Genomic DNA, 20,609 nt, shown 5'->3' on the forward strand with positions numbered 1-20,609 from the left:
TCTTGAGTTGCATGTTAACTTTCATTTTTTCAGGGCACCTGGGTGGCTCAGGAGTTGGGTATCTCCCTTCGGCTGAGGTTGTGATCCTGGGATCCCGGATCTAGTCTTGCATGGAGCTACCCGCAGGGAGCCTGCTCCTCCCACTGCCCATGTTTCTGCCTCTCTTTGTCTCTCATGAATGAATAAATAAAGTCTTAAAAAAAACTTTCATTTTTTATTTATGAATGAATCTATTTATAGGTATAAATCTATCTGTGAGTTCCACTTTTCTCAGATACATTTTATGTGTAATTATCAATGTCATTTTAGCTAAATATTCTAAAATTGCATTATTTCTTTTTTGAATTGAATTTAGAAGAATTTTCTTTTCCCAATGAGTGAGGTTTTTGATGTTGCTTACATGATGTTGTTGTTTATATCTGTAAATAATGGTAGTTGGATTTTGATAAAAATATATTTACTATTTCCATATTTGGCATTTACTGAGGTATCTAACATATAATTTGTTTTTAAAAACATACTGTAGATTCCTAAAAGGCAATGTATTCTCTGTGCATAAGCACTGTTGTACCCATTCAATCTATTTTTAATTTTTATATTTATATATATACATATTTAAAGATTTTATTTTTTTATGCACGAGAGACACAGAGAGAGGCAGAGGCACAGGCAGAGGGAGAAGCAGGCCCAATCCCAGGGACTAGGACTCAATCCCAGGACCCCAGGATCATGACCTGAGCCAAAGGCAGACGCTTAACCGCTGAGACACCCAGGCGTCCCTAAATCCATTAAAAAAAAAAAAAAGATTTTATTATTTGAAAGAGAGAGAGAGAGAGAGAGAGAGAAAGAGAGATGAAGAGCACAAGCAGGGGGAGCAGGAGAGAAGAAGACTCTCCCCTGAGCAGGGAGCCCGATGTTGGGCTCCATCCCAAGACCCTGGGTTCATGACCTGGACAAAGGCAGACACTTAACCCACTGGGGCCCCCCAACCCCCTATTAAATCCTAATTAAATTTTTAAATGTAGTTTGAATTCTCTTATCCTTGGTCTTTCAAGGTTGTGATATAGGTGAACTGTTTCCCAAGAAAATTGACTCTCTGTGACTCTTTTTTGTTTCCAACAATTCTTATGTGATTTATGTCAATATTATGCTAGTTATTTACATAAAGCTCGGTTATTATTATTATAGCTATCTTGTGGCTATACGTTTTTTGGAAACACAAAACGATACTCTCTTTTTCTTCTTAATTCTTTTAGTCCTAAACTTTTAATAATACTGCCAATTCTACTTTTTGTTTGACTGTTTCTGTATTTTTGTTTATTCTTTTGTTTTTAGCCTTTTTGATATATAATTTAGAATATGATGCTAGAGTTTGACTATTTTTTGTTAAATTTGAGAGTCTTCATTAAGAAAGTTAAATACAGATAGTTTCTGTTTCTTTGTTGTATGTGTGATCTTCTGTTGTATGATCCTCTGATAAGATTTCCCTTCTCTAATGAGAATTTTTTTCTGACTTTACTCCTATAGATTTTTTTCCCAGTTTTTGTGCTCTTTATGTATTAAAATTTACACACAATGTCTTACCTTCTACTGGAAGACAACTTTAAGTTATTTTTTAAAAAATCATGCTTAGACTTATAGTTATCCAAAATATTAATGCCAATAACAAAATAGTGTCTATTGGTTTTCCCTTGTAAGAAACTGCATTGTTAGCTCTCTTGGTGGCACCAGAGTCCTGTCATGTGGAAAAATGGGGACATCAACTCTGAGTATAAATATGAATAGAAGAGTGGGGCGCTGAAGTGGAACCATATTTTACTTCTTTTCCCCTCTTTTTATATCTATAAGAATGGTATATGATTTAAAATTCTACACTTACATAAGTCTTAAAAAGTTATCTCAATTAGTATAGCAAAAATGTCAAGTGATCAAATACCATGTCATAGTTTAAATGGCAAGGATTTTTTCTCCCTTAGTGGGACCTAAAATAATGGTGTATTTAGGATGGTGAAATAAGTGAGAAGAAATCTTGTAATTTTTTGGAAAACATTTTTCCTGCATGATAAAGGAAGGCTGAGATCATTGTTTCAACCTCGGAAATCCTAAAAGAGATAAGTAAGATTGGCCACACCTTGCTGTGGAAAGTTGGTTCCACCTGTTGACCCAGGCTGACAGGATGTAGGGGAGCTGGTGGCTCTGCAAGAGCAGTTGGGCCACCTGCTGGGGCTGGAGCAAGAATCTAACTTCTTGGCTGTTACTGCAACTGCTGGGGGTGTCATGATCTGTCAGCAGCTGGGATATAATAGCACTAAAGTGAGTTACACCACCAGAGAAACTTCTCCTCTTGTGGAGTCCGGACAGATCTCACCCTTATGTCATGTGTCCCTAAATCTCTGCAGAGGAAAGCTTTAGAAATAAATATCTAGGTGACCTGGGTGGCAATATCCAGTAAGCATCCCCATGGGCTTTTAAGGACCCAGTGAGTCTTTTAAACCATGCTGATGACAAGTAGATGTGGCGGGACTGGTGCTTGACACAGGGCCCTTTACCACACCATCTAGTTATTGTGACAGTTTTCCTATTTAATCTTAGCTAGAGGTCTGCTTGATAGCACCTTGTAGTGCCTGCTTAGTAACCTAGCAGCCTGAGAACAGAGACCAAGGGCCAAGATTGTCCATCTCTGTGACTTTTCTTTGTATTAGGAGAAGTTGTGTACTGAGAGTTGATTTTGTCTTTGGCTCAGTCTCTATGGCAAACACAGATTTTTCTGGTACCTCTCAGAGGCATTCACGTCTGTTCTGGGCACTTGGGTGGCCCCTCTGAGTAGGTTTTTCTGAATATTCTTTGTATTCAGCAAAACAGATCCCACTCACTGCTGTACTCAGTCCCATCTCTAGTTTCTCATCTCCAGATGCAAACTGGGGGAGGGGCTGGTGGAAATCTTTCAGGGTCTTCTTGTGATTTTTTTCTCTGGAGTATTGGTTACAAAGCTGACCTTTGATAGTTTCCTTTAATCTTGTCCCAAGTAAACTATAACTTGATTTTTTTAATGTTATCATAAGGATGGCATCCTTCCTTAGTTCCTACTGTGATACAGATCTTTCCTATTTTTATGTTACTTTGGTCATTTGGGGGGTGAGGAGCTGTAGACAATGGAGAAAGCCTTTGCTCCAATTGTGTGTTTTGACTTTTTTTTTGTTTGTTTGTTTGTTTGTTTTTTGAACAGAAGTCTGGTTTTCCTGCATCTGTAGGATTTACAAAGAGAAACACTGTGAAAATTACTAATTCCATACTTGTATTGGAGACTTCGGGGAGATGTGAAAAATATAAATTTGGGGGACAGGGACACCTGGGTGGCTCAGTAGTTGAGCATCTCCCTTCAGCTGAGGCCGTGATCCCAGGATCTAGTCTCTTGTGGGGCTCCCCGCAGAGAGCCTGCTTCTCCCTCTGCCTATGTTTCTGCCTCTCTCTGTCTCTCATGAATTAATAAAAATTTAAAAAAAATTAAAAATAAATAAATTTGGGGGACATCAGCCTATAGTGGCAGTCAGGTCACAGGAATAGGAGAGACTGCCGCGAGCAGGTTCCAAAACTTTGCAGATCATTGACTCATCTCCCAGATTCTAATTTAGCAGATCTATGGGTCCCAAGAATCTACAATCTTTTTTTTTTAAGCTTCCAAATAAAGATTTCTAGAATTGGGTATTAAGAGAAGAACTTATTAAGACAATGCTCCCAGAATGGTCCTATTTAGATAAGAAAGGTTTATGTCTACCACACATGGATATGTTGTAGGGATGACGGCATGGTCATCAATTGAAAAAGTGATGAAGATTTTGAGAAGTCATTGTGAGGAAGAAGTGGGCATGCTGATGAGAAATGTAAACAAAGTGAGAGGGCAGAGAAAATTTGACACAAATGCATGTGATTATGCAACTTTCTCCGTCCTGCTCTGAAAGCTGAGTGTAGACACAGAGATGGGTAGTTGGCTTAACTGAGTTGAGTGAAGCAAGGGACAAGGGCAGGACACCAAGGGCTACATGAATCTGCAGGTGTCTGACCACAGCCTCTATCTGTTTAATTTTCTGCTACCCTAACCGATTCCCAGTATAGCTACCCTGGACCCCAAAACTGCCAGTCCCTACTGCCATTCACCCCTTTTTCTCAGGCTGTCTACCCTTGTTTCATTAACCTGGAGCCCAGGGACATCACTTCAGTCCCTCTCTTGCATTTAGCCCTCAGAAAATTAAATAACTAGTTTAAGGCCAAACCACTAATAAATGGTAAGACTAAAATTTGAACTCAAGCCAGTCCAAGTTTTTGGGCTTTTTTTGTGTGTTTTGTTTTATTTTAGACCACTACTTTATAGGACTGCTGTGGTGGGATCGCGATGTCCCACCAGACCCTGTTTCAAGGACTACCCAGTGGCAGGGAGTGCAATTAGCAGACACACTTCAGCTCTCAGGCCCCTCAGAGATGCTTCTGCAGCAGAGAACTGCCTCACCCTGCTAGTGACCGATCAATGCATGAGTATAGAGGCTTGGCCCTCTCAGCCCGGCTTGGGACACCTCTGAATGAACTTTGTCTCCAGAGCTCCCTGTGGAGGTGGCTGAGGCTGTCCCGGGCCCACATCATGCTTTCCTTCCCCTTTCCTGCCTCCTTCCCAGCCCTCCCTTCCATAGGCGTTGATCCCAAGGGCACTCCTTAATAAACATGCTCCATGTTAAATGTTCTTCGAGAGTCTGTTTCCCAGGGAACCCCATGTGCAACAGCTTCTCAAGCATGTAAGAGCCAGAATTCCCTGTTACAGAAGTCCTATGACTTCTCACCTTTCCCAGAGAAAGTGTTTCCAAAAGTGTTTCTGAAAATTGTGAGGTCCAGATGAAGCTGGATGCTCCTTCCCCTGGTCACTGGGATCATACCTAGTCTAGTCTTTAGGTTTTGGGGATATAGGGCTCAAGAGGGATGGTTTAATCTGGGGCTGAGTGAGGCAAATGTCCCAGATTTAGAGTGGCTAGCCTGCTACTTAAGTTTTGGTGACTGTTTCCTTTTTCCTCCCTCATTATCCTCCTGAGCTGAATCGGGGCTTAGAATTTAGATTTTTTTTTTTTTTTTAAGATTTTATTCATTCATGAGAGACACAGAGAGGGAAGCAGAGACAAAGGCAGAGGGAGAAGCAGGTTCCCCGCAGGGAGCCCGATGCGGGACTTGATCTTAGGACCCTGGGATTCCGCCCTGAGCCAAAGGCAGTTACTCAACCACTGAGCCACCCAGGTGCCCCTAGAATTCCAAATCTTAATTCCTGGTTTTAGGCAAGCGTGAGACGAGGCAACTGATTGAATTTTTAATGCTTACATCTGATATGCCATTGCACGGTGATCTTCATCAACTTGAAAGCAAAAATGTGACCTGGCCAAAGCATACAAATTTCAATGCTTTTATTTCAGGTTCATTTTTTCCCTTGTATTTTATCAGTTAGAATAAGCAGTCAAAATGTGTTAAGAAAAAAAAAAATCAAGTCATTCATCAGAAAAAAAAAATTGTTGATTTTTCAGTATGATTATTATAGGAATATTAACAAAAATTAAAAAATCAATACTTGTATGTTGTCTACAACACACAATTTTGTAATTTTGTAAGTTTCTCCACTTCACATTAGATTATTCCTCTCAATCCATACAATCAGTATATAGAGTAACTAAGTATATGATTCAGGATATATTTCTTTATAATGGTTTGAAAATTTGGGTATTAGGTTTTCAATTAGACATCTAAGAAGATCTCATCTGTGCTAACCACTTAATTAGAAACAAATATGCAAAGAAATACTATGATGGAGATTTCAAAATAGTAGGCAAAACAAAGTCTATATATTAAAAATGGAATCTAGTTCATCTAATTTGAATATTGTTGTCTTCTGATCCAGCTGACATACTCTTCAGTCAGCAGCAAATTGAAGCCATATGTTATCAATAATCACTCAGATCACTCTAAGTATATACACTGTGTTACATTAAATAACCTTATTTAGGTAACTGCTTTAAACATGTTGTAGACTCAAGTACTTCTTAAAGTTTTCAGTTATTGATTTTCAAATCTTCTTTGTAGGTATAAGCCTCTCAGAAGGCCAAATGTAATCGAGGTTCCTGCCCAGTCTGTCTTTTCCTTTGATAACCACCCACAGTTACTCTACTAGCCTGTCAATAAGCATTTAATGAGGACCTGCTGTGGGGCTGAGGCCTCTACCAAGGCCTAGCAGCAAACACAAGATTAGGTTTGCCTGGAGATGCTTACAATCAAGTTGGTGGTTTTCATGAGGATAAGCCAGCATGGTCTCCTTAATTTTCTTGTTTATCAACAGCAACAATAAAGATGTTTTCCTAGGGGTAGCATTTCTAGGATATCAGCTTTGATACCCTCTTAAGCTGATAGAAAAAAAAATAGCCCCCAATAACTAATAAAAAATAATGACAGTTTCTATGGAATCCTGTAAGATTGTCTCAGAGGTTTGTAAATCCATAGATCAGATTTCCAACATAAAGTACCAGAACATGTTTCCTAATTTTTCGTATATTAAAATGTGTTCCAATCTTTCACATATTAAGAGTAAAATGTCAGGACATTTTTGTGGTTTCCTCTAACTAGTAAAACAGGAGGGAGGTTCTTTGTGAGGATTTCCAACCAAGCCATGTACAACCAATCTGATATAGATCCTTTTCTTGCCACTGGAAGGCTCCTGACAGCATGGAAGAAAAATTTAAAAAGTGACAATTACTATAGGCAGTAACATCACTAGTCATCTGAGCTATTTAATAACCAATGGCCTGAAACTTTTGTAACCCTCCCCCCAAACATGAAAGCACTGAAATTATTCTGAACATAGATATTAAACCGATGTATTTCTCAGATAAGACAAATATCTATAAATCAGAAAAATAGTCTTAGGCCTTGTAGAGCAGCAACAAAATATAACCATAAATTTTTACTCCTCTATAAATAGAAAATTTGATCAACCAATATCTCTCCTTTTTTGATGGAAATGATTTTCCCTATATTTTAAAACTCTTGTATTTGGCAGAAGCCTCAGAAAACAGCTACCCAATTCGGGAGACTGTTCTAGGTCTTACATGGATAGTCCTCTGCTGTAGACCTTGAAGGCATATTAATCTTTATACATAGGAATCATATCATGGGGTAAAATGTGAAATAGCTGTTTTTCATGTTTAGTTGTCAATCTTTAAGTAAGCATTCCTATTTCCAACAGGTACACCTCTAAAATTTGTGAAGTGAAGGGCAAGAGTGGAAACAGGAAGAGTCCTATGCCTTTTTTTCCTACCTTGGTCTCTTTCAACATAGCAGGGAGCCACATGCTGTGGACTCTACCTCAGGAGCACTACACAGGGAAGAAGCCCATGAGCCTCAGTGGCTGACTTGAGGCCTGTTAGGCAGAAGGTTCCAGGGTCAGGTTTCTGGAGCATGGGCTGAAAAGGGAGCCAAGATTCTATGTGGGCACATGCCTTGGCCCTACATGTGGGGCACACCAGAGAGAAAGTCCAAGTGGCAGGGTCTCAGGGTGACGTTTTTTCTCACTGTCTAAAATCCCATGTGTTCCAAAATTTTAAAACTTTCCACCTGAATAGTCATTATTTTTTAAGTCAATTAACCCATTTACCTAAGATTCCCCTGTAATATTCTTAAATGTCTGCAGTGATACTTACAGAACAATGAGATTAGCAGCTCTTGAGTGCTCCTGTAAGAGTTCATTCAGTCGAACTTGGCGGTAGCTCTGTGGACAACATTTAGATTTTGTTGAGAGCAGTTCCACCAGAATTATGAATGTGAATCTACTTAAATTATGGAGAAGTAAAAAAAAAAAGACCTCACTTCAAAAAAACTTACAATTATTTCTTTCAGCTTTGGATACTAGTAGTGTTTTAAAAACTCCTGGGAGGGGCACCTGGGTGGCTCAGTGGTTGAGCACCTGCCTTTGGCTCAGGTAGTGATCCCAGGGTCCTGGGATCAAATCCTGCATTGGGCTTCTCACAGGGAGCCTGCTTCTCCCTCTCCCTATGTCTCTGTCTCTTTCTGTGTCTCTCAGGAATAAATAGATAAACCTTAAAAAAAACTCCTGAGAAATTTTGGAAAGATAAAGAATAAGATCAGGTTGTTGTGCTATAGTGGCTTATTGAAGTCTAAGGAAAAAAAAAAACAAGCGAGCAGAAAACATGGTTAACAGTAAAGAGAAGGTGAGAATGGCCAGATCTGGGAACAGATTAGAGGTAGAAGAACTAATAGAATCATGATACCAATTTAATATCCTAAGCACATAAATTATATCCTAGTCTACATTATATAGGCTCTTTGAATATTTTATCAGCACAGCAGACTGGTTTCAACTAAAATGTCAGCCAAAGACTCACTTGGAAAAATAACTACATTGACAATTTTGCAGGGATGAGAATAATACTTACCATTATACTTCATTGGTTCAGAAATCAAGGCTTAGATGTATGATTTGCTCAATTAGGTGAAAAATCTTTGTTAGAAGTGGGCAGTTTATGAGAGAGAGAGAGAGAGTGAGAGAGGGTTGCTGGAGGGAAGTGGGTGGGGGATGGGCTAAATGGATGATGGAGATTAAGGAGAACACTTTTTTTTAAATTAATTAATTTATTTATGATAGACATAGAGAAAGAGAGAGGCAGAGACACAGGAGGAGGGAGAAGCAGGCTCCATGCCGGTAGCCTGACATGGGACTCTATCCTGGGACTCCAGGATTGCGCCCTGGGCCAAAGGCAGGTGTCAAACTGCTGAGCCACCCAGGGATCCCAAGGAGAGCACTTGTGATGAGCACTGGGTGTTGTATGGAAGTAATGAGTCACTAAATTCTACACCTGAAACTGATTATACTGTATGTTAACTAAGTGGAGTTTAAATGAAAATGTGAAACTAGGGGTGCCTGGGTGGCTCAGATGCTTAAGCAACTCTTGATTTTGGCTCAGGTCATGTTCTTAGGGTTCTGAGATTGAGCCCCGCATCGGGTTCTGTACTGAGCCTGGTGTCTGCTTAAGATTCTCTCTCTCCCTCTCCCTTTGCCTCTGCTCATCCCCCAACTCTCTCTCTCTCTGCCTCTCTAAAAATTAAAAAAAAAAGTGAAACTAAAAATAATAAAAATAAAAATCTTCCCAACTTCCCCTAATAAACAAGCAAACAAATAACTGGCCAGTTTATTATACAGTTTATCAATCTTAGCTCAGTATTTTCTCCACTAAATTTGAAAAGCTTTAGTATCTCTCATTCTAATTTGTTTCAAGTTCAGCTCCTAATGTAATTTATTATATCCATCCTACAAAATGTGCTCAACCCAACTTTGATAATCATTATTCCAATTATGTATTTTCTCAGATTACTTTGTTAGTTTTCATAACCTCATCAGGTTAAAATTTTTTGTTACTGTGTTAAATTGTGAGTCACTTACCTTTAACTTGGTACACATATTGACTTAAGTTATTTTAGAATGATGGATCTATCTCCTGGTCTATAAAATTAAATCTGAAAGGAGACTTCGCAATATATATCAATAATCTGAGATTTTTTTTATCTTTCAAGAAAAGCATTGATTTTATATTAAGAAATGGAAACCAGTTTCTAAATCCTCATATCCAGTAATATATGATTGAAAAGGACTTGAAAAATGCAGAAACCCTGGATCTGGAATAATGAAATTCTATAACAGATACATCGTTACTTCTTGATCTTTAAATCAACCACTGTTTTCTTTTTCAGCTAGTTAGACAGTAAAGTAAAAATTAAGGAAGACAAGTCCTTACCTTTTCCTTGACTGCTTCCAGTTCTGCATCTGTAATTTTCCATGGGGTTTCTCTCTTTAATTTCTCAGCAGTTGTTAAATCTTTGCAGCTTTCATGGAGACGATATGGTTCAATCATCTCTTCAAAGACTTTCCAGCTGAAATTGGAATTATAAAGGAGGGCTCACAGTGGGAAACTAACTCATTATTTCACAGATACTCCAGGTATGACTGGCTCTGCTGGCTGCAGAATCAGAGCTGAATGTCATGCAAATCTTTTAAGAATTATCTTTGCAGGGGAATTACTGTGAGTAAAGCCATGGATATAGTACTGCCTCCCTACCTAAGGAAAGGCCTTAACATGTTTGAAGCCCTGTTAGCCTACTGCGCAATAGACCCTCAATAAAAACGCATCAACACATAGATAGTAATTATTCTGCAAATACATTTTCTACACAGTATAGTCAAAGACACCATTGTAATGTAAACACTTTAGCTCATAAATAAGTTTCCATCTGCTTAAATGAGTTTCCATCTGCTCATTGCACAGACTGTCTAGGAGACATTCTTGAATTAATGTGGGAGATGAACTAGGTTACTTGGGATAGGATTTGGCTGGGCTTTCTCTCTCCTTTTAGTCCAAAGGGCCCTTTCCCTGCCAGCAGGGGGCGGTGGATGGGCAGCTAGAAGAATAGCAAATTTAATGGTTATAGAGCAATTTGGATGTTTGCAGCAAATAATGCAGCTTTTGTCCTTCTCATGTCTACTGTTGCTGTCTGAGATGTTTAAATGACTATTTTTCAGGTGCATGTTTGAGGAATGAACAAAAATCAATAATATTTTTATGTCTAAAAATCTGAGGCCATTTTAGAGCAATTAAGAAGAAATCATTGAGTGGAAAACTAATAGCAGTATCTCACAGCTGTGGAACATTTTAAAGAGTGCCAGAAAATCTCATTCTTGTCTTTTGTAAGAATCTCAAAGATTTTTTTAAACAAAAAACAAAGCTTACAATTTATGAGAATGGTTGTCTTCAGTGTGCTACTGTAAGATGATGCCAAATAATACAATATCTTTTGATTTTATATAATATAGCTTATAATTTAGTAACTTTGGAATGAGAGATAACTAGAATCAATGTGCTGCTGGGTTAAGGAATTAAAATATGAGTTCAATGATCTCATCGGTTGCCCTGATTTTGAATTTGCAGATCAAAGTGCAGAGATTATAAAGGAGAACCTGCCAGAGCCTTTATTAAGGGATTGAAGAGATAATGAATGTAGTAGATTTCTGACACTTTGGTTTATTTAGAATAGACAACAATGGGGAATGACTGATATGCCCTATTCTTTCAACTACATGATACTTTTTTTTTGTTCTTAAACATTAATAAATGTTTTATTTTTTTAAATAAATTAATTTTTATTGGTGTTCAATTTACCAACATACAGAATAACACCCAGTGCTCATCCCGTCAAGTGTCCCCCTCAGTGCCCGTCACCCATTCACCCCCACCCTCCTCCCCTTCCACCACCCCTAGTTCATTTCCCAGAGTTAGGAGTCTTTATGTTCTGTCTCCCTTCCTGATATTCCCCACACATTTCTTCTCTCTTCCCTTATATTCCCTTTCACTATTATTTATATTCCCCAAATGAATGAGAACATACACTGTTTGTCCTTCTCCGATTGACTTACTTCACTCAGCATAATACCCTCTACATGATACTTTTATTTGCTATTCCTTCCAAGTGCCATGCCTTCAGAGACCCTTGGCTGTAATCTGTGCAATGGAAAGGTGCCAGCCTAGGAAAGAAGAACCTGGGTTCTCACTCCCACACTTCCATTGTCCTCCTGGACCTGGATAACCTCGCCTATAAAAGGAGATAATGGTGGCTGCTGAGAGCTGGCCTGAAGATTGGTGTCATGGTTAGATGATGATTTGGGTGACAGTGCTATGAAAAGTGTATAGTGCCCTGTAAAACCAAGGTGTCTTGGTTACACAGTCATAGGACTGAGGCTAGCAGTTGAGAGGCTCTCTGTTTAAGCTCTCTATATACTTATTTTGATCAAGATAAAAGTTTTATTTGCATCTCAGCCCAGGTGCTTATTAGGAAAACCAGTTTGAAAACAGTTTCCTAAGAAAGGAAGTGGAGTGCATGTTGCTTGTTGTCTCCTTGGCATCCATACTATCCTCCCCAGTGCAGTTTGGGTGAGAGTGACTCCATCCCCAGCATAAGCTAATCAGCACAATTCTATTCCATCTGCCAGAGCCCTTTGGCCAGGGTAGGCACATATCTCAGGCAAACTTGACCAAAGGGCACCTAGCATTTCACTGACCAAGTAAAATGGCTTAGTGGCTTAGGTAGGTGCAATGGAGCCCATGATGTGAATTCAATGACTAAAGAAGAGACAAGCTTTCTGTCCCACTGAACATAAATGAGAAAGTATGTAGTCCTGGTTGCTACTGGCTGTCATCTTGTTTTTACGAACAAAATCAATTTTGATTGATGCTTTCATAATGGAAGGTCGAGTAAAGATAATGGAAGAGAATTAGTCCTTGATTACAAAATTAACCTTCTAGATCAAGCTTTGCCTGAAAGCCAAAACATAATTGGATTTTTCAGTTATGTTTACCAATAATTTGCATCATTTAAGTCACTTTTTATTTGCATCAAAACATGCTGAGTGACATAATGGGTTATAATGGGATTGTATTTGCCCATTTATTTTCTCTCAACTCTTACTGTTCTTTGTCTATGTTCATCTTGACTTCTTCCTCCTAAGGTTTATCCCTGAGCTGACCATTTTCCATTCTCCTAGCTAGATGATGCAAAGGTGGCTCAATATTTTTATTCTGATTCTTATGAAATCTGATTTTTTATATAAAAATTTCCAAAGAGTTTATTTATTTATTCATGAGAGACACAGAAAGATAGGCAGAGACATAGGCAGAGGGAGAAGCAGGCTCCCTGTGGTGAGCCTGATCCCAGGATCCCAGGATCACCACCTGAGCCAAAGGCACATACTCAACCACTGAACCACCCAGGTATCCCTATAAAATTTTTTTTAATTGACTCCAGAATAGGCCAAGTTTTACATGCCATTGAATGTAAATGACCATTAGTTCAATTTAAAAAATTAATTTACACCTGCCCTGCCTTCTTCATCCTTGTTCTTCATGACACCAAAGTATAAAAATTTGTTAATTGTAAAAAAAAATTTCCCCCTAAGTTCATATAAGATTTTTCTCAAATTAATAGGCTAGTTGTTTTGTGACCACTCCAGTATCTTTTTTTCTTAAGATTTTATTTATTTGAGAGAGAACATGGGGAGAGGGGCAGAGAAGGAGGGAGAGGGATAGGCCGATTCCCACTGAGTGCAGAGCCCCACACAGGGCTAGATCTCATGACCCTGAGATCATGACCTGAGTCAAAACCAAGAGTCAGCTGCTTAACTGTTTAACTGCTTAACAGAATGGGCCACCCAGGCACCCCACGACTCTAGTATCTTTAAAGTATCCAGTTAATTGCTTCTACTTTCTCTTTAATTTCTATGTAAAGATTGTTGCCTTTTTGGCCTATGACTTTTAAATCAGTATATTCAATAAAAAATAAAATTTAACCACAAGAGATTTTCAGTTTCTCCAGGCTCAGTTATTTTCTCATTAACTTTGCTTTTGTACTCCCTTTCACCCTTGCCCAGCCATATTTATAATGTTTCTATGATAAAATATCTCCATATTACTGATAATACTGACATAATACTGATGTTTTATGAGTAGTCAAAGGATTTATTAGAGGCAATCTAGGTACATTTAACATTAGCCTCCAACATGGAAATCATTCTCAAACTATTTTTGACATTGTATGTCACATGATGACCAAGAAAAAGCAGTGTTGGGGAGATAATTATTAATAGTAGGTAGGGGCTTCCTGGCCAAGAGAGCTGAAATTGAGCTGGCACTCTAATAAGTGTTAGGCCCTTGGACAGGGCCTGGATCAGCTCAGAGGAAGATTCTTCTTTCTCTAATTGAATTCAGAGGAGTTGCCTTTTAAAAATGATCCAAAGCCTTTTTCGCAACGGGTTTGCCGCCAGAACACAGGTGTCGTGAAAACCACCGCTAAACCTAAACCAAAATGGGAAAGGAGAAGACTCACATCAACATCGTCGTCATTGGACACGTAGATTCGGGCAAGTCTACCACTACAGGCCATCTGATCTACAAATGTGGTGGAATCGACAAAAGAACTATCGAAAAATTTGAGAAGGAGGCTGCTGAGATGGGAAAAGGCTCCTTCAAGTATGCCTGGGTCTTGGATAAACTGAAAGCTGAACGTGAACGTGGTATCACCATTGATATCTCCCTGTGGAAATTCGAGACCAGCAAGTATTATGTGACCATCATTGATGCCCCAGGACACAGAGACTTTATCAAAAACATGATTACAGGCACATCTCAGGCTGACTGTGCTGTCCTGATTGTTGCTGCTGGTGTTGGTGAATTTGAAGCAGGTATCTCCAAGAATGGGCAGACCCGTGAGCATGCCCTTCTGGCTTACACACTGGGTGTAAAACAACTAATTGTTGGTGTTAACAAAATGGATTCCACTGAACCACCTTACAGCCAGAAGAGATACGAGGAAATCGTTAAGGAAGTCAGCACCTACATTAAGAAAATTGGCTACAACCCCGACACAGTAGCATTTGTGCCAATTTCTGGTTGGAATGGTGACAACATGCTGGAGCCAAGTGCTAACATGCCTTGGTTCAAGGGATGGAAAGTCACCCGTAAAGATGGGAATGCCAGCGGAACCACACTGCTTGAAGCCCTGGATTGCATTCTGCCACCAACTCGTCCAACTGATAAGCCCCTGCGTCTGCCTCTCCAAGACGTCTACAAAATTGGTGGTATTGGAACTGTCCCAGTGGGTCGAGTGGAGACTGGTGTTCTTAAGCCTGGTATGGTGGTCACCTTTGCTCCAGTCAATGTTACAACTGAAGTAAAGTCTGTTGAAATGCACCATGAAGCTTTGAGTGAGGCTCTTCCTGGGGACAATGTGGGCTTCAATGTCAAGAACGTATCTGTCAAAGATGTTCGTCGTGGCAACGTGGCTGGTGACAGCAAAAATGACCCACCAATGGAAGCAGCTGGCTTCACAGCTCAGGTGATTATCCTGAACCATCCAGGCCAAATCAGTGCTGGATATGCACCTGTGCTGGATTGTCACACAGCTCACATTGCTTGCAAGTTTGCTGAGCTGAAGGAAAAGATAGATCGTCGTTCCGGAAAGAAGCTGGAAGATGGTCCCAAGTTCTTGAAATCTGGGGATGCTGCCATTGTTGATATGGTTCCTGGCAAACCTATGTGTGTTGAGAGCTTCTCTGACTATCCTCCTCTGGGTCGTTTTGCTGTTCGTGACATGAGACAGACGGTTGCTGTGGGTGTCATCAAAGCAGTGGACAAGAAGGCAGCTGGAGCTGGCAAAGTCACCAAGTCTGCCCAGAAAGCTCAGAAGGCTAAATGAATATTATCCCCAATACCTGCCACCCCAGTCTTAATCAGTGGTGGAAGAACGGTCTCAGAACTGTTTGTGTCAATTGGCCATTTAAGTTTAATAGTAAAAGACTGGTTAATGATAACAATGCATCGTAAAACCTTCAGAAGGAAAGGAGAATGTTTTGTGGACCATTTGTTTTTTTTTTTTTTGTGCGTGTGTGGCAGTTTTAAGTTATTAGTTTTTAAAATCAGTACTTTTTAATGGAAACAACTTGACCAAAAATCTGTCACAGAATTTTGAGACCCATTAAAACAAAAGTTTAATGAGAAAAAAAAAATAAAAAAATAAAAAAATAAAAATGATCCAAAGGCCTCAACAAAAGTAGGTTTAGAGGGAACATAACTCAACATAATAAAGGCCATATATGAAAAACCCACAGCTCATTATAATCAATTGTGGAAAATTGATAGCATTCCCTGAAAGATCAGGAACAAGATAAGGATGTCCACTCTCACCACTTTTATTCAACATAGTACTGGAAGTCCTAGCCATAGCAATCAAACAAGAAAAAGAAACATAAAGTATTCAAATTGATAAGGAAGAAGTATTCCTTACACTATTTGCAGCTGACATGCTACTACATATCAAAAAGCCTAAAAATTCCACCAAAAAAACTACTAGACTGATAACTGAATTCAGTAAAGTCACAGGATATAAAATCAATGTACAGAAATCCATTGCATTTCTATACTCTAATTAGGAAATAACAGAAAGAGAAATTAAGAAAGCAATCCCTTTCATAATTACACCAAAAATAATAAAATATCTGGGAATGAACACAACCAAGGAGGTGAAACACCTGTACTTGAAAGTATAAAACACTAATAGAAGAAATTGAAGATGACACAAAAAAATGGAAAGTTATTTCATGCTCATAACTTGGACAAGTATTGGTAAAATGTCTATACTACTTATAGCAACCTACAGATTTAATGCAATCCTTATAAAACTACCAACAGCATTTTTCACATCTAGGACAAATAATCGTAAAATTTGTATGGAACCACAAAATAGCCAAAATAATCTTGAAAAAGAAAAACCAAAGATTGAAATATCACCATTCTAGATTTCAAGTTATACTACAAAGCTGTAGTAATCAAAACAGTATGGCACTGGCACAAAAATAGACACATGGATCAATGGAACAGGACAGAAAGCCCAGAAATAAACCCATAATTATATGGTCAATTAATCTTCAACAAAGGAGACAAGAATATGCAATGGGAAAAAGACAGTCTCTTCAACAAATGGTGTTGGGAAAACTAGACAGCTACATGCAAAAGAATAAAGCTGGACCACTTTCTTACACCATACACAAAAAATAAACTCAAAATGGATTAAAGGCCTAAATGTGAGATCTGAAACCACAAAAATCCTAAAAGAGAGCATAGGCAGTAATTTCTCTGACATTCACCATAGCAACCTTTTTTCTCGGTATGTCTCATGAGGCAAGGGAGATAGAAGCAAAATTAGATTATTGGGACTACATCAAAATAAAAACCTTGTGCACAGTGAAGGAAACAATCAGAAAAACTAAAATGGAATCCACTGATGGGGAGAAGATATTTGCAAATGACATATCCAATAAAGGGTTAGAATCCAAAAATATATAAAGAACTTACACAACTTAACATCCCAAAACAAATAATCCAATTAAAAAAATGGGCAAAAGACATGAACAGACATTTCACCTAAGAAGACATACAGATGGCCAACAGACCAGTGAAAAGATGCTCAACATCACTCATCACCAGGGAAATGCAAATCAAAACTACAATGAGATATTACTTCACACCTTTCAGAATGGTTAAAAAAAAAAAAAAAAAAACAAAAGAAACAGGATGTGGAGAAAATGGAACCATCACGAACTGTTAGTAGGAATGCAAACTGGTGCTGCTACTCTGGAAAATAGTACGGAGGTTCCTCAAAAATTTAAAATAGAGCTATCCTATGATCTAGTTATTGTAGTACTGGGTATTCACCCGAAGAATACAAAAACACTAACTTGAAAGGATATTTGCATCCCCCATTATATTACTCAGTCATAAAAAAGAATGAAATCTTGTCATTTGCAGCAACATGGATGGAAATGGAGATTATAATGCTAAATGAAATAAGCTAGTGTGAGGAAGACAAATACCATGTAATTTCACTTATATGTGGAATTATAAAACAAACAATTGAACAAAGGAATAAAAAGACAAACCAAAAAAACAGACTCTTAACCATAGAAAATAGACGGTTACTAGAGGGGAGATAGGTGGGAGGATGGTGAAATAGGCGAAGGGGATTAAGAGTACACTTATCATGATGAGCACTCAGTAATACACAGAATTGTTGAATCACTCTATTGTATACCTGAAGCTAATATAACTAATATAACATAGTTAACTATACTGGAATTAAGATTAAAAACTTAATAAAAAATTATCACAAAGGTACCAGATGTACTACCAATGGCCATCTGTGAGATTTACCGACTGATCATTCTCTGTTTTAAAGTAGGATTGCTTTTATATATTTGAATATCATTGCCAATGCCAGATATGTGACTGTTTGACAAAGCAATATGATATCAGTTATAGTGGAAGGCTGAAGAGAGGAGAATGACTCTTCCAGCACCCCTTTCCTTGGTGGTATTTTTTCTTCACACCAGGGTACATTAGCTGCAAAGATTCTTTTATTGCAGTAAAAATAGGTGTTTTTTTTTTTTTTTGCATTTTCCTCAAGACCTTGAACTATCAGAGAAAAATATCCCCCAAATTGTGAAATCTAATTCATTTTGTTTTTCCTGAGACAGGGAAATAGATTTCTGCATTCACTGCAGGATGATAAGGATATTTAAGAAACACAAATTAAAATGGTATCTAAAATTAAATTTAGACACCAGTACAAGAACAAAAATGCTTGACCCTTCATTTTTTACTACTCTCCATAATATTTACTGTCTGAAAAAAGAATAACAGGGGCATCTGTTATAACTCAGAGGTTGAGGGTCTGCCTTTGGCTCAGGTCGTGATCCTGGAGTCCTGGGTTTGAGTTCCGCATCGGGCTCCCCACAGAGAGGTGTCTGCTTCTTCCTCTGCTTATGTCTCTGCCTCTTCTGTGCGTCTTTCATGAATAAATAAGTAAAATATTTTTAAAAATGAAAAGAGCACAAAGTTCAGGGTTAGTAAAATAAATTGATGGGCACTCAAACAATGGAAAAGCATTAATGGAAGAGGTACATTGACATCCTTGGTGACAGGACAGATAGGATAGCTATGCAGGGAGTAACTGTGGCAGCATGGCAGAGACTAGCATGAAAGAAAGGGAAAGAAACTTGAGAAAATCAGATTGATCAGTAAAGAGGCAAAGGATATAGAAACAAAATTAATCAGCAAGCAAAGACAGTCCTTAGTTGCTGTTAAGACAAATAACAGCAAGAAGAATTTGACTACAAGGAGTAGATGACTAATTTGTGTCCAGCATTGAGCCAGGGCTAATAGAAAAACTGAAGTCATTAGGGGAGACCACGACTACCCTCCAGACAACAGTAAATAGTCCTATGCTTACAGAGCTCTGGCAGGCTCTGGCCTGTTGCGAAGTGGCACATGCTAGGAAATCATTGTACCTGCTGTGTTATGAAATAGAATGCATTTCCACCAGTTAGAGACGTAAGAAGAGCCTGTTTGATCACATCATTGCCAATTCCAATGACTTAGGAATTAAAATTCTTCAAATGAAATGTGGAAGGCTACCAGAGATTACTACATGACAACCCAGTTCATATCAGAATGTTAATTACATTTACTAAGAGGTATTATTAACTGCATCTTAATTTTAAGTATTTAAAACTGTAGAAATATAGGAATAGAAGGCATTAGTGGTTTATATGATGTGATGAAATATTGCATAATCATAACCAGGGTGAACTCTGTTGATTATAGTTTTCTTATCATAATTAGCATGTTTTGTAAAGCCATTTTAACTGACCCGCAGCCTTGGAGGCATCATGAATACCCTCAGATGACATGAAGTTCAAGGTAGGGTAGTTCCTAAGGTTGCATCTTAAATCTGGATGCTTTTCTGGTAGATATTTAGTTCATATAGGATAACAGTGAATCAAAAGAAGGGAAGAATAATAAGATTTGAGTGTGGAATTGCAACCCATCAAGAACTGCAGGAGGAAGGAGAAATGATGGTAAACAGAAATAAGAAGATGTCCAATGGGCCACTAAGAACCTAAGCTCTACTAAGATCCTTGTGTCCCTTTTGTACTCTCAACCTTGAACGCCCCACTCCACACCAAATCAAATGTATTAAGTCATATGCAGATGCAACAGTAAATATGATTTTGGACTGTAAACAATTGAAAAATATTATAATTGGTAAATTATCACTCAAAGTAGTTTGTTTAACATCAGCTATAATTTCCAGACACTCTTCTTGCACGTCTGGGAATTCCTGTGAGGATCTAGCCTACAAGCTGTTTTCAAATACCATGGACTTGGCAAATCTAATAATTAATGAGGGTTAAAATTATGCCACGGTTTGAAGACATTTAGACAATTATTTCAATTTCGGCATTTTAAAAATTTGGAACCAAGACATTTCCTTGCCAGGTTTCAGATAGTTTTAGAGGACTCCCAAAATTTCATAGCTCTAAGGCGTGGGCCCTTAGTACCTAAAAGTGAAAATAGCTGTGGAGGGTCGGCCCTGTCATTGTGCAAGGAAAACTCAAGCTGTTTCTCTCTTCTCTGTCAGAGCTCCCCATCCAAGATGTACCACCAGTAACTTAAAAAGAATTTTTTAAAAAAGATTTATTTATTTTAAAGGGAAAGGAGGGACCGGGGTGAGGGGAATGAATCTCAAGCAGACTCCTCACTGAGTGAGCACAGAGCCTGAGGCCCGGCTCCATCTCAAGACCCTGAGATCACGACTTGAGCCAAAATTAAGAGTGGATGCTTAACTGACTATGCCACCCAGGTACCCCACCAGTAATTTTAAATAATGAGACCTTGCCCTGACAGCTCAGTCCAGAATTGGCTGAGCTTGTGCTTCCTGCTACTCTTGCCACCAAAGAAACCAAGAACATGAAGGGCAATTCTAAAATGCGAACTAATCTGTGTTTCAACAAGTCTCTTTCTCTCAAGCTCAACTTTACCATAAAACCTTTTCCTCCTATTATAATTTATTTGATAGCTCTGCATGGTTATCTGAAGTAAGTCCCTTTTAATTATATCTTATTAGGAGGTCACTGCAGT

At 38.5% G+C, this 20,609-nt stretch overlaps 2 protein-coding genes across 4 annotated transcripts in view; one reads left to right on the forward strand and one right to left on the reverse strand.

The window, feature by feature from the left end:
- Positions 1–5,423: 5,423 nt before the first annotated feature.
- Positions 5,424–20,609, reverse strand: part of SLC12A1 (solute carrier family 12 member 1) — a 91,906-nt gene continuing 76,720 nt past the window's right edge. For all 3 annotated transcript variants that reach the window (XM_041740500.1, XM_041740493.1, XM_041740489.1), the window contains exons 25-27: positions 9,828–9,963; positions 7,719–7,786; positions 5,424–6,736 (exon numbers count right to left, since the gene is read on the reverse strand). In XM_041740500.1, coding sequence (XP_041596434.1) covers positions 6,601–6,736; positions 7,719–7,786; positions 9,828–9,963 — 340 coding nt within the window. In that variant the 3' untranslated portion in view covers positions 5,424–6,600. The remainder of the gene's footprint in view (positions 6,737–7,718; positions 7,787–9,827; positions 9,964–20,609) is intronic.
- Positions 13,942–15,330, forward strand: LOC121482691 (elongation factor 1-alpha 1). The gene has a single exon (XM_041740506.1). The coding sequence runs from the start codon at positions 13,942–13,944 to the stop codon at positions 15,328–15,330; it is 1,389 nt and encodes a 462-aa protein (XP_041596440.1).

The sequence above is a fragment of the Vulpes lagopus genome, chromosome 2 (genome assembly GCF_018345385.1).
Source record: "Vulpes lagopus strain Blue_001 chromosome 2, ASM1834538v1, whole genome shotgun sequence".
Classification (NCBI taxonomy): Eukaryota; Metazoa; Chordata; class Mammalia; order Carnivora; family Canidae; genus Vulpes; species Vulpes lagopus.